At 35.1% G+C, this 19,815-nt stretch overlaps 1 protein-coding gene across 1 annotated transcript in view; it reads right to left on the reverse strand.

Moving 5' to 3' along the window:
- Positions 1-19,815, reverse strand: part of COG5 (component of oligomeric golgi complex 5) — a 429,771-nt gene that overhangs the window by 354,397 nt on the left and 55,559 nt on the right. Inside the window, exon 6 of the mRNA XM_077164569.1 lies at positions 13,315-13,435. Coding sequence (XP_077020684.1) covers positions 13,315-13,435 — 121 coding nt within the window. The remainder of the gene's footprint in view (positions 1-13,314; positions 13,436-19,815) is intronic.

The raw sequence follows: 19,815 nt of genomic DNA on the forward strand, positions 1-19,815 counted from the left end.
TTCAACATCAACAGCCATTAGGAAAATGCAAACCAAAATCGCAAGATACCATTTCACACCCACTTGAATGGCTGCTATTCAAAAAACAGAAAATAACAACATTGACAAAGATGCAGAGAAATTATGCTTGCATATTACTGGTAGAAGTGTAAAATGGTGTAGCCACTATGGAAGATAGTTTGGCAGTTCTTCAGAAACTTAAGCATAAAATTACCATATGACCCAGTAATCCCACTTCTAAATGGGATTCAAAGCAGTGAGTCAAACTGATATCTGCACACTGATGTTCACAGTGGCATTATTCTCAACTGTCAAAAGACAGAAGCAACTCAAGTGTCCATCAACCGATGAATGGATAAACAAAATGTGGTGTGTATATATACACTATAATATAATTTCCAGCCATAAAAGGAATGAAGTCTTGATGCACGCTGCAACATGGATGAACCTTGAAGATAATCATGTTGAGTGAAATAAGCCAGATACAAAAGGAAAAATACTGTATGAGTCCACTTATATGAAATAATTAGACCACGTAAAACATAGAGTCAGAAATTAGAATACAAGTTACCATGGGCAGCATGGGGGTAAGGAATGGGCAGTTAATGCTTGAGTGGTAAAGAATTTTTGTTTGGGATGATGGAATGTTTTGGTAATAGGGTGGTAGTGATGGTAGCACAACATTGTGCATCATATATTTTAATTTGATTAAGATAAATTTTAGGCTGTATAGATATTAGAATTAAAATTTTATAAAAACATACGGCTACATAACACAAACAGCAAACCCTACCGTACAAGACGGAACATAGTTAATAGTATAAGATAGTCTTTCTTGAATTGTAACAAACGTAACTACACTAATGGAGCATGTTAATAATAAGGTGGTATATGGGAACTCTGTATTTCACGCATGATTTTTCTGTAAACCTATACTTGCCATAATAAAAAATAAATAAAATAAAAATTAAAAGATCTAGGCAGATGCTTCACAAGGTTAGAGAAATGAAGTGGCAAATAAGTACAAAAAATCAGGCTCAACAACATCAGTAATAAGAAAAATGCAAATTAAAACCATGAGATGCCGTGGCACAGGCTAAAATGAATAAAATTGATAGTGCCAAGCATTAGCAAATACGTAAGTGCTAGGTTGGGAGAACCGGGAAGGGCATGGAACTGTGGAGGCTCTGTCGCCCCTCCCCACATGGCTTCTGGAACCGCCCCTTCTGGACACCTGACTTCCAACCACCTGACTTCTGGAGAACCGCCCCTTCCGGACATCACCTGACCCCCTTGCTTAAAAACCGCCCACGTCATCACCCAGGCGCTGATTCACCTCCCTCCATCGCGGGTTGATCAGCTCAGCCCGGGAACGCAGAAATAAACCTGCCTGCTTTAAATTTCTGGGTCTACTGTCCTTTTTTCTCACCCTTTGGCCTCCTAAATCTTTCAATAAGGGTGGGCATATGAAATGGTATAACCATATCGAAAAATATTTTGACAAGTCTTAAAAAGTTAAACAGATTTAACAGATGATACAGGAATTCCACTTCTAAGTAGTTACCTAACAGTGTTGAAAACAATCATTCACAGGACCTTTATTCAAAATAGTCAAAAAAAAAAGAAAGAACTAGAATACCCATCAACAGTTATGTGGATAAATCCACTGTAGTATATGTATATCCATGCACTGGAATACTACTCATCAAACGAATATATAACTATACGATTGTATTTATATTAAATTTAAGAGGACAAAACATATACATAATAACCAAAAGCTTGAATTGGAGGGTGGGAAAATGGATTCAAAAGGCTCACAATACAACCTTTTGGGGTGATGGAAACATTCTATATCTTAACTACAGTGTTGGTTACAGAGATGTGTACATTTTCCAGATCCCATCATAGTGTACATTTCAAATGGGTATATATGATTATATGTAAATTATACTTGAATAAAGTTGGTTTTTAAAAATGAATTTATTCTGGGCTGTCAACAGTGGCTCAGTGGTAGAGTTGTTGCCTGCTGTGCCAGAGACCCAGGTTCACTTCCCAGTGCTTACCCATGTCAACAAAAAACAAAAAAAGAATGTATTCTGTTTCTTGATCTTTCCCAAATAAGGAATACTTACCCTACTCCCAATCTAAATCTGGTGTCAAAGTTCCTCCTTCCTCCTTCAAATCCAACATATGTCCAGCCCCTTTTGGGAAGTAAGGACATATACTTAAAGTACAATAAAAATGAAATCTCTCGAAAAGAAAAGCCCAGGACCAGAGATCATCACTGAATTTTACCAAACATTCAAAAGAATAATTAACACCAATCTTTCTCAAACTCTTTCAAGAAAATAGAATAGGATATACTTCCTAACTCATTATCTGAGGCCACCATTACCCTGATCATCAAATACAATAATAGAAAAGAAAACCAACAGACCATTATTCCTTATGAATACAGATGTACAAATCCTTAACCAAATACTAGCAAACCAAATCCAGCAGCATAGTAAAAAATTATACATCATGACCAAGAAAGATTTATCCCAGGAATATAAAGATGGTACAACATAAGAAAATCAATCAGTGTAATGCGCCACATTAATAAAAGGAAAGAAAAGCCAAATGATCATTCAAACTGATGGAGAAAAAGCTTATAACAAAATCTAACGATTTATCACAACAAAAATACTAAGTAATCTAGGAATATAAAGTAATTTCCTCAACATGGCATAGTGTACCATACTCAATACTCAGAGACTAAAGGTTTTCTTCTTAATACATAAGAACAAAACAAGGATACCAGCTTTTACCACTGCTATTTAACATTATACTGAAGTTCAAGCCAGAGTAAACAGGTAAGAAAAAGAAATAAAAGACATTCAGATTGGAAAAAAAGAATTGGAAAAAAAGAATTTATCTCTATTCTCAGATGACATGATTCTGATACAGAAATTCTCAAAGTACCAAAAAAAAAAAAAAAAGCTAATAGAGCTAATACACAAATTCAACAAGTTGCAAGATATATGATCAATATATAAAAATCAGTTGTTTCATTAATTAGCTGACATAGAAACTAAGAAAAAAATTGTATTTACAACAGAATAACATTTAAAAGAATAAGGTATCTAAGAATATATACAACCAAAGAGGTGAAAGACGTTTACACTAAAATAACTACAAACCATAGTGAAAGAAATCAAATAAGATCCAAATAAATGGCAAGACATCCCATGTTCACAGACTAGAAGACACAATGTTATTAAGATGTCCATACTACCCAAGCGATCCAAAATTCCAGCACCGTTTCTGCAGAAGTCACTCCTCAAATTCACATGAAATATCAAGGGGCCTTGAAGAGGCAAAACAATCTTAAAAAAAAGAAGAACATAGTTGAAGGGTTCATACTTCCTAATTTCAAAATTTATTTCAAAGCTACAATAATGAAAACAATGTGGTACTGAAATAACACAAGACATACAAGAACAATGGAATAGAACTCAGAGTTCAGAAATAAAAGAGCCAAACAATGTGGCTAAATGATATCTAACAAAGGTAGCAAGTCCATTCAAAAGAAAAGAATAGTGTCTATAATAAACGGTGCTGGAAAAAAATTAATTTCTACAAGAAAATGAATGAAAATGGACATCTATTTCACAACATATAAAAACATTAACTCAAAATGTATTAAGGACCCAAATAAAAGAGCTAAAACCATAGAAGTTGTAGATGAAAACATAGGAGTAAATCTTTATGACCTCGGATTCAGCAATGGAGTCGTAGATAAAATACCAATAAGTTAATGTTATCCACACATTTTTAAAAGTACAATAGAAATATACTAAAAAGAAGAGGAAGGAAAGGGTGGGAGAGATTAGAAAGAAGAAAAGGAAAATAGGAAAGAAAGAAGGAGAGGTGATGTGGTAGAAATGATGAGAGAAAAGACAAAAGAAGAGATAATCGGCAACATTTTATGTATAAAGATACTTTATAAGTTTTAAAGACCATATCAATATATAGTATTACTATTTATATATGTTCAAAAGTAAAAACTGTGCATGAACGCCCCCAAAAAAGAGAGAACAGAATAGAATGATAAGGAGATCTGGAGTCTGTTCATTTGCCACAAGTGGGCAATTAATATACATGCACGCTTTAAGTTTAGATATGCACAGCATATCCTCCCCATGTTCCTCCTTTACATCCGCAATTACTTGCAAAGAAAACCTTTCTGTAAAGCTACCATCCCACATGCCCTCAAATCACCTTAGCCTAGATGGGGTCATATGTCCATATCTGGACCATTACCGCAAAGTAATGAAACTACCATGGTTAATAATAATTTAAGCTCTAAGAAAGGAAGTGGCTTCTTCCCTGAGCCCAAGGCTACTGGGAAGATGACCACTCAGCAAAAATGGGACTCTACCACAAAAGAAGAATGGGTAAAAGGGAAGTCATTCAATTATGTGTACAACACTCATTGAATGTAAATCTAGAGGCACTGGAAACCAAACAAAGATATAAGAATTAGCATCCTGTTTTGAAAAATAAAAACTTTATCCATTTATCCAGCTCTTCCTGGAACATATGAAGGAGGTCTTCATGAATAGTTGCTGACACATTCAGTATTTTTCTCCAGAAGCAGCTGTGGACAACCTCGACAAATAAACAACTGAATCACCCAAGATCAAGACCATATAATATAGACATGGACATTTGAAACAAAACAGTTGTCACTAATCCTGTTCATTCCATAAAATTCTTTTGAGGGGCTCTTATGTACCATCTAATTCTGAACATTATGCCTTCTTGACAAATGCCACAGGATAAATCAGGCATAAAATATATCCCTAGATAACTAAAACTTGGCCATTTTGAGGTATATGTTGGAAACTGAATGGATTTTAAGAGATAATGGTTTGCCTGAAATAATGACTTCAGGTTTCCCCCCCCCAAAATGGAATTTTTAGTTTTAGTATAATTAATATTAATATACAAACAGTATAGATCAGCACCACAAACAACGAATATATTCCTAGCTATGATTTTAAAAAATTTATCATCACCATTATTTTCCTTTTGAATATGGCAGAATACATTTCTGATTCACCAAAATGGATTTCAAGTTCTTAACAAAGAAATTAAACCAAATGAACAGAACTTCAACCAACATGTTTCTCAGAAGAAAAACATACCTGACTGCCCTATGTAGTTCTAAAAGCATAGCGATAATTATAAATTCCACTGAACTCTTTTAACTTAGCTGACAGCCAATTTCAATTTACCAATTCAGTGGATGAGGAAAACTATTTCATACTGCTCTTGTCTTTTTAGATAAAAAGCAATGGAGTATACTGACAAATCTAAAGGAGAAAAGGCCACTTAAACTTCCTGTACAATATTATACCTAGAGACCCCACAGCTACAATTAACAAAGAAAGCTGGCACCATTTTAAAGGACAGTCAATAAAACAAAAGACCTGCATTTCCGAGGTACTATGTTTGTATACAGTTATGATACATTAATTAAAAAAAATAACATTACTAGTTATATGTACTGCAGTGGAAGAGAGGCTGAGAACAACTGGTTTGTGAGTTCAACTGGAAATGAAACCCCTTAAAGTTTTTTGAAAAATATGATTTTTTTCATATTTTTGAAAAACAGGAAAAATATGAAACATTGCTAGTTTGAAGAACCTTAAGCTAAATAAATTGCTCTCAATGTAAGAAATATACCAGCAGGGGGTGACAAATAGTAAGGTAGAATACAGAGCTTCTATATGCACCATCAACCAAATATAGGTAACAAATTATATACCTAGAAATATTACTACAATTTTGAAATGTATGAAAATCAATATGCTGAAGTTTAGAAAATTGGGCTGTTTGTTGTTGTGGATATTATCCTGCTTTTTTACACTGTATGATGAAAGACAGAACCAATAAAATAGGATCACAGATTGTATATGGGTATCAACTAATAAATATAAAATTCAGTAATATTAACTTCAGCTAATTCAAAAAGAAGAGTTTTATGAGTATTTTTCGTACGTTCATCTCTATCATATGAAAACAGATACCAAAGTATAAACCCATTATTCTGACCATTTGGATATGATTACAAAATAATTTCCATCTGGTTGCAGCTTAACTCAGACAAAAATACTTATATTTATATATATAAGTACTTATAAATACAAAAATTTTTATTAAAAATTTATAAATTTTATATTTATTTTTTAAATTATAAATTTATATAAATACTTATATTTATATATAAGCAAATTATATACCAACTAGATAAAATATACTTACTGAAAACGCTTATAAGTAATGTGATTAAATTGTAGGTTAAAAATGCATATTTGAATTCCCTATGTCAAAATTGTCATGAAAATCAATGAATGTATTAAATGAATTTTTTAAATGTATGTATTGAATGCACCTCAGATTTATAACAAAGACAAACCTAGCTTAATACTGGAAGCAGATCCATTCCATATTTACAACATTTGTAGAATAAATAATTTTAGTAAACCTGAAATATTTAAACTTTGGAAAATTTTTACTATATGCAACACTTATATTATAGACATTTCAAAAAACATCCCTAGTCCAATAATTATTGGGTATCTATTATATAGCAAAGATAATATGAATCATATTTACTTTCTCTCACCTGTGCATAAATATCAGATATGTTTGCCTATAAATATTGTTTTACCAGATAGGGAAAACATCACAGCTACAGCAAGAAAATGAGAGGATGAACAAAGCTTATGCTATCCCTTCCTTACATAATAAATATTTCATAAAACCTTTCAATGATAACTATGCTCTTATTTTAACAATATTTTCTTATGATACTTGGTGTTGGTATATTGCAGGGTAGCCACAAAATTGGAAAACTCAGAAAATAGACCATAAGCAATAAAAACCAATGGAGGAAAGAAATACTTTGTACCACAACCAATTGCTTGATTACAATTTACTGTTCAGTTTCCTTTTTAAAAAAAATTGAATCTTGAAATAATTGTCCAACAAAGCTTTGCTACAGAATATTGTCATTAACAACAGTTAACCACAACACAATAGGAAATACATTCACTATAAGTAATATAGCATATTTTATATATAATATATATTAATATATTACTCTTAGCTTGGTTGTTAATATCAGGCTGTCATTCTTCAATTAGAAGTCATTTTCTAATTTTCACAAGATTTAATATACACTCTCTTAGACTTACTTCTGTACTCAAGGTATTCTTAGAAAGGGATATGAAAATGTGATTTTTATCCTGAAAAGAAATGGACAGATCTAACCAATGATAGTAATCGCTGTTATGAAATAATTAATGCTGTCACAGACTTTAAGGAGAGTATAAAGAACAAGGAGGTTTTCTGTTTTGTTCTGCACAGTTTAGAATAATACCTGGCACAAAGCAGGCATTAAAAAAAATATTGGTTAAATCAAATGAATATTGGTTTCCTTATATATAAAATAAGCATAAAACTGTAAATAATAATCATACCCATGGGGAAAACCAATCTCCTTTCTCCTCAGCCTTCCATTTTGGCTTATTGTACTCTCCATGAATAAGGAAAAAGTTTCTGTCATTCTCTTACCACGTCCCTGACTGTTGGGGACAATTAAGGTAGCATGTATAAAATCCACCCTCAGCGATGCCGGAAACATGCAACATGGCCGCCAGGGCTGAAACAAAGAACAGCCTAAACTATAATCAGTCTTCTTCACGGAAGTAATTGTAGTTCATGCCTAAAGTTCGCGCCAAAAGTACTAACCTACATCTGCCCTCTGCCCTAGCAACAGCAGTCACCAATCCCAAATCATCCCTTTGTCCTTATTCACCCAATTAGAGATCGTCACCTATTCCTACTAGCCACCCCCTCTCCTAGAGTATATATATACCTAGCCTTTTCAATAAATTTTTGCAGCTTGATCGAAAAAAAAAAAAAGAAAGAAAGAAAGATACAGACAGGCTCAGGGGGTCTGAAGCTTGAGTTTACTTCAGACAGACTTCAGACAATTTTATTCTTAACCAGATCCTGGTTATATACAACAAGATGTCAATAGGCATGCATGCATTTCCTGAAGGAGCAAAGTTCTTATCTTTCAGTGTTCTTCATACTTAACATAACCATTTAGGGTAAATATTTTCTTCCTCCCAGACTGCTCTACATAACAATCTCCACAGTTTACTGCCACCATCCTGAGGCCAGCTGCTTGCAACAAATTCTGTAGGTCTTGCTTTAAACCTTTGGCTTCTACACCTGACATGCTCTATCCCATGAAAGGAATAATGAATTTTCTGACTGAAACTTTTTAATAAGAGCCAGAAATCACGGGTCCATGCTTCATAACTGGTAGAGGTTTAAACATGGAAGTGTCTGAAGAGTTCTAGGCTGCTGATCATGAATACTTCTTGAGATATGAATGAGTAAAAGTCAGAGCTCTTCTAACTTCCTATCTTCAGGACCATAAGCAAAAAAATTTTCCTATGTGGAAAGGCATTGTTAGTCCCATTTCAACTTAGATTCAAGCCAATTTCCATATCCAGATTTACCCTTAATAAAGCCTACATCTCACATCACATTTGTCTCCACCATACCTGTTCTTCGGTTAAGGAGTTAGACAAGAGAAGGGATGGGTAAGTGATTATGTTTTCTTACACCTAAATATTTTATCTCCACCTGGTAGTTGCCAGGCCTGAGAAAATGGATAGAAAACAGAAATCATTCAGCATGGTGCCTGACACAGTGAATACTCAGCGAATGCTAGTACTTCCATCTCTACCTTCATCATGGTATATTTTTACGGCATGAGTAAAAGTTAGCTTCTGACACATCTATCACACTTGGCAGACCTTAAGCTTCTCAAGCACAGAAACTGCATCTTTTTTATTAACTTTATTCCAGATTGCCAACAAGCTACAGAGTTTATGCAGATTGAAACCTAAGTGTTTGATAAATAAATTACATGAATATAAATCATGACTTCCACAAACAGGATAAAGAATGAACATAAAAAGCATGGTCTGGTCTGGTTCTTTTTACAGAAATATTTCCCTCCTTCAATCCTACTAGTAGAATAAGTAAAAATAGATGAGACATTAATAAAAGAATAAAAACTACCTAGAAATAAAGTTAACAAGAGATCCAATATACAGGATATTTTTATAAATATGTATTTGTAAAAAAATATATAGGATATATTTTTTATATAAATATATTTTAAATAGATACATATTACTTTTATAAATATATATAGGATATATTTTTTTCCTTTGAATTAAAAAAATTTGAAAACATAAAAGTAGACTTGGACAAATACAATAGACACATTACGCTTCTGTTAAGGAAGCATTACACAGTAATGTAAAAAGATACAAATTCTATAACACTAATCTATAAATCTGATGTATCAAAGCACTAAGAAGTTCAGTTATTTTATCAAGTGGAATTGAGTAGAAAATCATTCTCAAATTCAAGAAACTGAAAGACTGTTCAAACTCCAATTCATGTCTAAGAATATAAGAATATAACTGTACTTAGCACTGAAATATAATTTTAATTGGAAGCAGAAACCAAATCGATTTTATTGCATCCTGATTGCAGAAAAACTATATAAACAAAATGGGGACAGACCACACATGAAGCATAAGAAATGAAAACTTAAGAATAAAGATATTCACAGTAACCAAATCAAGGATTCCCATAACCTTTATTCAGAACCAAATTGAGGGTTCCCAGACCTTTATTCAGAACTTCAGGTATATGAAATCCCATTGCTCAATGTATACCTGGAAGAACTGAGTATGGGGACACGAATGGACATTTTGTACACTGGTGTTTCTGGCGGGAGTGTTCATGATCCACAATGAACAAAGGTGGCCTAAGGGTATAACAACTGAGGAATGGAAGGAGGAACTATGGTGCATACATTCAATGGACTACTGAGCAGCCACAAGAATGAAATTCTGAGGCATGCAACTAGATGAATCAACCTTAACAGCTGCATGTTGAATGAAATGTCAGGAACTAAATGTCAAATATTATCATGTCTCAATCATACGGACTAACCATAATATAAAAATTCAATGAACCAAAGTCAAGAGCATGTGTTATCAGGTTACGGCTTATTATAAAGGCCGTAATCTAAATTTACAAAGCTTAGATTGTAAGCTCTTACAGCAGTCACATATATTCAGGTGTAACCTAATTTTAAATTCTGAGATATTGAGCTGTTTGTATATCACATAGTCTTTCCCAGAAATTTCAGGTATTTTATGTGACACCTAAGACTCAGGGCTCTGAAGCTATTAAAGTCGGTAGTACCCCATATAAAAACTGTTTAAAAAGTTGAAAAAAGTGATCATATATCGAATAGAGACATGAATAAAACTGATCTGGATAGGACTAAGGTATAACAGAAGACTGGGTAAAGGAAGACATGATCCATGTTTTAAAATTTCAACTACTGTGTGAGACCAAAGGGAAAGATGTTTAGTTTGTGCGAAATTCATATTTTGGGTAGTATATTTCCTAATTTCGCTTGTATGGTCAGGTTAGCTAACACCATAAATACAATAGAATCTTGAACAGAGCATGAGATTTTGTTGGTTTGTCTAGGTTAGTGTGATGCCCCAATAAATCCCAGAGTGATCTGGACAGTGCATAAAGAAGTATTTGCAAAGTCCTCTTGGGGGAATGGAGAGAAAGGGGGAAATATTCAACTTCCACATTTGGAGAATTTTCTGATATTCTAGCAAGCAGTGGAGACAACCAAATCAATAGCCCGATCCCTCAATCTTGGGGGTCACCCCTATGAAACTTATTCTTGCAAAGGATAGGCTAAGCCTACTTAAAATTAGGCCAAAAGAGTTACCCCCAGAGAACCTCTTTTCTTTCTCAGATGTGACCTCTCTCTCTCTCTCAGTCACATGGCAAGTGAACCCACTGCCCTCCCCCTCTATGTAGGACATGATTCCCAGGGGTGTAAACCTCCCTGGCAACGTGGGACAGAAATTCTGGGATGAGATGGGACCTGGTAACAAGGGATTAAGAGTACCTTCTTGACATTTTTAAAGGGGGGAAAAGAGAAATGAGACAAATTAAAGTGTCAGTGGCTGTGAGATTTCAAATGGAGTCAAGAGGTTATCCTGGAGGTTATTCTTACATATTATACAGATATTCCCTTTTTAGTTTATGGTGTACTGGAGTAACTGGAGGGAAGTACCTGAAACGGTAGAGCTGTGTCCCAGTAGCCTTGTTTCTTGAAGATGATTGTATAATGACATTGCTTTTACAATGTGATTGTATGATTGTGAAAACCCTCTGTCTGATGCTCCTTTTAGCTTGGGTATGGACATATGAGTAAAAAATATGGATAAAAAAATAAACAAATAATAGGGGGAAAGGTAAAATAAATTGGGTAGATGGAAATACTAGAGGTCGAGAGGGAAGGGTGAGGGGTATAAGCATATATGAGTTTTTTCTTTTTTTTTTTATTTCTTCTGCTGGAGTTATGCAAATGTTCAAAAAAAAACTGATCATGGTGATGAATACACAACATTGTGAGCCAGTGATTGTACACCATGTACGGAATGTTTGTCTGTTAAGAATGTTTGTATGTCTGTATGTTGTTTCATCAATAAAAATATTTAAAAAAAAAAACTCTAGGTATAACAAGCATATTATTAGGCACTGGACAATCAAAGTGTGTGTGCCAAACATTTGAATTATACAACCAGATCCCCCTGATCTAACCTGAATTTACCAATTTTCTGATTAAAATTTATATTTCTATTTAATTGGGCATAATAGTAAATACATCATGTTACTAATGCTCAAAAATATTACCACTTTGTAGTATGACTCATCTGAATTTTCATCTAGTCCTAAGACTCTTCATGAAGAAAGTCATAAATCAATGTGATGCAATTTAATCCTGCAATCTGCACAATATAATCACAGGCTAATTATATTCCCAAGCATGTGCTGCCTAATAAAGATTTATATACGAGCATTATACAACTAGAATGCTATTTAAGCAGGAACAGCGAAGGATACTACATTTCCTTTGTCAGTCAAGAATATGGAATAAGCATTACAGCATGACTATGTAATTGAAATACCAGAGATAGGAAAACCTAGAAAGAACAAGTCACGTGCACATTTCTGAAAGTCTTTTGGCATACCTACATTCAAAGCATGCTGCCTGATTACAGAGTAAGCAGACTCTTGCTATTTGAGATGGATATAATCAAAGAAATTCTGAACCCACAAATGAACCAACACCACTAAATATATTCTCTTCAGAAATGAAAAAAAGAAAAACACAAAGGTTTGGGGTAATTCTATTCATACTCAAAATTCTGCCTGAAAAATTACAAACAGTTTTACCATGGACCTTGCAGCTGGTTAATAGTCAAAACCATGAATGTCAAACCCTTGAATGCCAAAGGCCTGCTCAAAATGCGAGATAACAATGAAAGAATGAAAAAATGAATTAAAAAAATCTTCTACACATAACATCAATATGGGACCTACTACCTAGAAAACAGTGTTAACTCTGGATATTTCCCCTAGAGAAAGAAACCTATGTTCACTCACAGATCTGTACACAAGTGTTTACAGTTTCTCTATTCATAATAACCAAAAGTTGGAAACAACCCAAATGTTCTCCAATCACTAAACGGATAAACAAACGGCGGTATTCATCCATATAGTGGAATACTACTCAACAATATAAAATAAGCAATTACTGGTATACACAATAGCTTGGATGACTCTCAAAGGTATTACATGTTGAGTAAAATAACCCAGTCTCAAAAGATTCCATATATGATTCCACTTATATGACTTTCTTAAAAAAAAAAACTATTGTGATGGAGAACAGTTTAGTGGTTGCCAGGATTAGGGCAAGGGGAACACATGACTATAAAGAGACAGCAAGAAGGAATTTTGAGGTTAATGGAACTGTTCTGTATCATGATCACAGTGGCGGTTCCATCAATCTATGCACATGTGTTAAAATATACAGAACTGTATACCAAAGAAAGGTCATTTTTACTATATGATAATTTAAAAAACAAACAGCATTTCCAAGAAATCAACTAATGTTAGTCATCAATTCTAAAATGTGTGACAATGCTATATGCAGCCAATTATTTAAATAATTTTGGTCAATAATATTTGTTAATAGTGATTAATAAAGTCAACAAATCAAGTGACAATATCTTTAAAACTCAGTAGAGTTGTGTTTTGTTTTTGAATCAAAAAAGGACTTACCAAGTTCACTGACACTCTGGGCAGCTTTAGTTATCTCTCTACTTCCCCCTTGCAGTTGTCCTTGGAGTCTTTTACTGAGATGTAAGATGCGTATTATTTTCCGAAGCAAATCACAGGCAACCTGCACAAATATCACTGTGTTAAATAAGTACAGTCAATCCATGGAAGGTTTATTTTTATTACTACTAATATGTGAATCTGTCAACTTTTTCTAGGTGCTAAAAGACTCATTCATGCTTTTTTCTCACCCCCTTGCCAATTAGAAGCCTAAAAATCACAGGTCTTTAAAAGCAGCATATCTCCTAGGGAGCACAAAGAAGTACCTTTTATAAGAAACATGGATTTATCCTAAATGGTCAGAAATTAAATCGAATTTGGAATTGAGGAGCTCTGAAGCCCAGGATTCTTCTCAGTCCTAGAGCATTTTTTCTTGCAGCATCAACACCATTCTGAGTATCTCTGAAGCTAGGTAAGAAGCAAGAGCATCTCCCCCATCTAAAGAGGAAAACCCTAACTGGCAGCAATAAGAGGGTAATGGAAACAGGGTCCCTGATCCTCCAGCTATAAACACTGTTATCTGAATATAACACAAATTCTTCCACACAAACACACACACACACAAACTTAAGCATTACAATCAAACATGCAATCCTTAAAAACATATGGAAGTCAAAGGAAACCAGCGTTAAACCTCTTTTCAGGTCTGCTTTACTGAACAAAAATAGTCTAAGGTATTTAAAATAATTAAACGAAACCAAGTAGGAATTTCCCCTGGAAATAAGAAGATTTGGGCATTTCAATCTTTTAAATAAACACTATCTATTTTCTAAATAGGTAATACAAGCACATATTCAAAATTCAAAAGATAAAATGGGAATAACACTGAAAAGTCACCCTTTCATCTGCCTGTCCCAACCATGCATTTACCAGAAACAAACACTGTTATCAGTTTCTCATTTGTCAGAATTGGCATTTCTGATGAACCATTTGGAATGGAAACCCTCTAGCAACTGTTCCTCTGGATTCTAAATACATCATGAGGGGAAATACCAGATTTTACTCTAGCCTAATTACCCAGAAATATCCTTTCAGAATTACCCAGTACCTACCCAATAGAGGGGTATGCCCTCAAACTTGGTATCTTGAGTTTATTTGCAATATATCTATTTTTACCAAACACAGTTCATTCATCAGCATGTCTTACTGACTATTCCTCTGTTGTATAACACAGCACTTAATTATTTTACGTACAAACATCACCCTAATCCAAATCATTATTACCTTCACCTTATAACAGTGTCTCCTGGCTAGCTTTCTAGTCTCTTTTCTCTTCTCACTAAAATCCATCCTGCCAGATTTATCTTCTTAGAATGATCGTTTTCACCACTCCAGCTCCCTTTTTAATAAACTTCCATGACTCTCTGCTAGCAGATTATACTGAATCTTCTTAGAATTGCATTTAATAAATTTCTCAGTTAACAAGTCTTAGTTAATCTATAAAGCATCAACTCTCACCATTTCTCAATATAGTTGCCTCCACTCTAGTCGATTTATTTCCCTTAACTTTTTAGACTTTATTGTTAAATATAATACAAACGGAGAAAACAGCATACATAAATAGTTAAGTGGATTATAAGGTTAACACCCTTGGAAACACCACTTACGGAAGGAGACAGAACTATGTCAGCCACCACAAAAGGACACAATATACTTACTCCCTAACAATCCCAGCATGCTGTACCTGCCTTCATCCTTCCTCTTTCCAACCACTATCCCAACAAAAAGAACCACTATCTTATCTTTTACACTAATTACTTTCTACCTTATACTTATGGTTTTATTACCTAAGTGTATATACCTAAATGCTTTGGTTTAATTTTGCCCTTTCTTAAAATGTAAGTTTCCTTACCATCTTTTCTTTTCCCCCTTGGAATCTGTTGAACCTTTGGAAAATTTGTCCTATAGAACTTCCTACAACCTGGGTTTTGCTGACTACATTCCCATACTGTAGTTTAACATGTTCTTTCATTGTCTGCATTTCCTGTACATTAGTAGTTAGATGTAGACAGCTTTATAAGATTCAGGTTGGGTAACTCTGACAAGATTATATCACAGGCAGTGGTACATTCATAACATGAATGATTTTCTCTCTTTTTGTGTCATTAGCAACCACTGATAATGTCAAATCCATTAAAATATTAAACATTGTAAATGGTGATGCTCCAATTCTTTATTCCATATCTTTTTATTTACTAGAATCTAAAATTCTCTATAAAGAAATAAAAAAAAGAAACTTTACCCCACTTACTATTTGTTTATCCAGTGGTATAGTTTATACAGGATAGTCAGAATAAATACTCAATTCCCATCCTGGTTTATGAGTTTTCAAAATGAAGGTTTGGTTTTTTAATACCCACCAAAAATGACCAATTAGTGGCTTAAGGTTCTTTTTGCTTTTTGTTTTTTTGGTTGTTTTTTTTTTGTGTGTGTATCTTTATGAACTCATATTTTAAATACATTTGACATTCGCTAATCCACTGCTGCCACTTACCGTTACAGATACTCATACTGTCCTATTTTTAACCAGTGGAAGCCTCTGAGGGGAATCAAGAAGATTTCCCAGGACTGAGAATTTTCCCAGAACATGGAACTTTCAGTGTTAAAACTGGAATGGTTATTCACCATAGAACCTCTTCAAGTCAGCTCCTGAGTACTCTTGTCATGACCCCAGTAGTCACTGCTAGTTTCCCTCCTATCTGCTATAAAAATGTTCCAGGTTCTTTCTATATATTTCATACCCCAGATCTGGAATTAAAGATCTTTCAAAGAAGCCCTTGTTTCTTTTAGAATGAAATGTCATCTCAAGACCGCATTTCCGGGAAAAAGGTTTGCTTATTTCTGGGACTTTTCAGTAGATATAGCAAGGAAACATTAAAGACTAAAATATTATACTAATATTCATTTCCTTTATTCTACAATATACCTAAAACACTCTGAGAGTGACATTATACATATACATATACACATATAATGTATATGCTATCTTAAGACAAAATTAGAATATCTCATAGGTTCACACCAATATTTCCAAGTAAAATTCAGGAGCACAAACTGCTATCTTATATCTGTATATCATTTCCTCCACAGTGAAAATCTGGGTCCTCAAGGACATACGGCAACATAATTAGAATAATGGACAATTATTCATTTGTGTTACTGGAAAATACAAAGAAAATGTTATTTAATAACAAAACCAGCTCTACAACAAAAATATGACTGCTGAAAATATTTAAACATATTTTTTGCACAGGCTGTCCCATTTTCACAATTGAATTATATTTTATCTTCAAAGCATATGGCCATTTTATAACATACTCTCATTTAAATCCTTCATTTAATTCTGTGGTAGTTAGATTCACTTGTCAACTTGGCCAGGTGAAGGCACCTAATTCTGTTTCTGTGGACATGAGCCAACGTACGTGAACCTCATCTGTTGCTGATTACATCTGCAGTTGGCTAGGAGGTGTGCCTACTACAATAATGATGTTTGACTTAATTGGCTGGCGCTTAAATGTGAAAGCACGAAGTAGCACAGTCAAAGCACCTCGGCATACCTCATCTCACCGCTCGCAGCTCAGCCCAGGCCTTTGACGATGCAGAAAGGAATCACTCCGGGGAAAGTTATTGGAACCCAGAGACCTGGAGAGAAGGCCAGCAGAGACCATCCTGTGCCTTCCCAAGTAAGAAAAAACCTCAGTTGAAAGTTAGATGCCTTTCCTCTGAAAAACTAACAAAATAAATCCCCTTTTATTAAAAACCAATCCGTCTCTGGTGTGTTGCATTTCGGCAGCTACCAAACTAGAACAAATTCCAATTTTGATGTTCAAAAATAATCAGTACACAGATGTTTCTCTTGTCATTTTGCTCATGTGAAGTAAATTCTCTATTACATTATTAAGGAAAGATTCATGGGAACAATACTCACTGCATTCTTGTATGGTGATGGCAGTCTCTGTACTTGAAGATCATTTTGGTTGGTGTATAATTATCAGTTGCTGCATAATAAAGCAGCCCAAAACTTAATGGCTTAAAACAACAATCTGTTATTTTTTACAATCCTGTGCTTCATGAATTTAGGCAGTACTCTAGTTTGCTAGCTGCTGGAATGCAACCTACCAGAAACAGCTTTTAAAAAGGGGGATTTAATAAGTTACAATTTAACAGTTTTTAGGCCATGGAAATGTCCCAATTAAAGCAAGTCTATAGAAATGTCCAATCTAAGGCATCCAGGGAAGATACCTTGATTCAAAAAGGCCAATGAAGTTCAGGGTTTCTCTCTCAAGTGGAAAGGCACATGGAAAACATAGTCAGGGTTTCTCTCTCAAGTGGAAAGGCACATGGCAAACAGTCAGGGTTTCTCGGCTGGAAGGCCATGTGGCGAACATGGCATCATCTGCTGGTTTTCTCTACTGCCTTTCTGTTTCATGAAGCTCTCCAGGAGGCTTTTTCCTTCTTAATCTTCAAACGTCACTGGCTGGTGGACTCTCTGCTTCTTGCGGCTACTTTGTTCTGCCCTCTCACAATCCCCCACATTCTCCAAAATGTTTCCTCTTTTATAGGATTCCAGTAAACTAATCAAGACCCCCGAATGGAAGGAGACACATCTCTACCTAATCCAGCTTAACAACCACTCTTGATTGAGTCACATATCCAGGACGATGACCTAATTACAGTTTCAAACATAACAGTACTGAAAAAGGGATTAGAAGAAACAGCTGCCTTTACAAAATGGAATTAGGATCAAAACATGGCTTTGCTAGGATACATACATCCTTTCAAACTAGCATTTTCTACCCTCTGGACCCTAAAAAAAGACATGTTTTCTCCATATACAAAATATATTAATTCCATCACAATATCAGAAGTCCTTAAACCATTTCAGTAGCAATACAAATGAAATACAAAGTTACAAACAGTACAAACTCCTATCAAAGTTAGATAGTCAGGCGATGGTCTATTCTAAAGCAAAACTATCCTCTGTAAAAACTCAAGACAAGTTATTTGCTGCCAACATACAGAGAAGGAACAGTCATAGGATACATATACCCATTTCCATACGGAGGAAGGAACACAGGGGTCACTGGACCCATACAGCTTCAAAAACCTGCAGGGCAAAGTCCATTAGATTTCAAAGTCTGAGAGTTATTTATCTTCTGGGCTTTGGAAAGCAGCAGCCCCACCCTTTCCAAGTCTACTTCTCTCCAAATGCAACCTTGGGGGACACTAGGGAGACCATGTTTTTCTTGGCTCTACCTTCTCCAAGCATCAGGGGTGCACCTGGGCTCTCTAACATCTCCAGGACACATGCTCCTCTATGTGGTAGCAGCCAGGCTCTCCCCAAACCCCAAGGAACATGCCTCACCCTCTCCAAGGCCTGAGGTGGCAATGACTCTTCCACTGTAACGAGGTGGAAGGCCCATCCTCTGCCTTCAGGGCAAACTGATCCTCTCCATGGGCTTGGGTGGGTCCGCTCTCCTGGCCTTAGGCTTCTTGACTTCAGACCTCAGCCACCATGTCTTTGCCTCTGAAGTTATTTTTTCTCCAATGTGTCCCTTCTCTGGGTCCCCCAGTCCAGACTGGCAGCAGCTCTGTTTATACAGGTCCCACAGCACTCTCGTTGGCTTTCTATGCAGTAGCCTTGGATGATACCCATCAGACATGAGTTTCCACAAATTCTTCCTGGATAACTCCATGTCCAATTCTGGCTTTCTCTCAAATGAATGACTGGTTTCATATTTGGCCAAATCCTCATGTGGGGCACCACTCTCTGGGATCTTCCTTCCTGGAAGCCCAGAATGTTCCAGAATATCAATTTCTGGTTTCTTTGTACCCAAGAACTCAGTTCTCAGCTTATCTTTTTCCGGTTGCATTTCGCTATAATCTGAAAGGAGAAACCAGGTTGCACTTTCCACATTTAATTTGGAAATCTCTTTTGTTAAATATCCAAGTTCATGGCTTTTAAAATCTGTCTTCCAGCCAAAGCCACTAGTCAATTTTGCCAGATTATCTGCTATTTTAAAACAAGGATCTCCTTCATTGCAGTTTGCAATAACATGTGCCTTGTTTCTGTCTAGAGCTTCATGATAGCTATCTTTAAAGTTCACATTTCTACCAACAGTCTCTTCAAAGCATTCCAGGCCTTCTCTATCAAGATCCTCACAACTCCTCCAAAATCTTCCCCTTATCCATTTAAAAAGCTGTTCCAACATGTTCGGTATTTGCAAACCACAATAGTACCCCACTCTGAGTACCAAAATCTTTCTAGTTTGCTAGCTGCCAGATAGCAATATACTAGAAATGGAAAGGCTTTAAAAAGGGGGAATTTAATAAATTGTAAGTTAACAGTTTTTAGGCTGTGGAAATGTCCCAATTAAGACAAGTCTATAGAAATACCCAATCTAAGGCATCCCGGGAAAGAATCCATCACAATTTCAGGTTCAA

The sequence above is a fragment of the Tamandua tetradactyla genome, chromosome 1, assembly GCF_023851605.1.
Source record: "Tamandua tetradactyla isolate mTamTet1 chromosome 1, mTamTet1.pri, whole genome shotgun sequence".
Classification (NCBI taxonomy): Eukaryota; Metazoa; Chordata; class Mammalia; order Pilosa; family Myrmecophagidae; genus Tamandua; species Tamandua tetradactyla.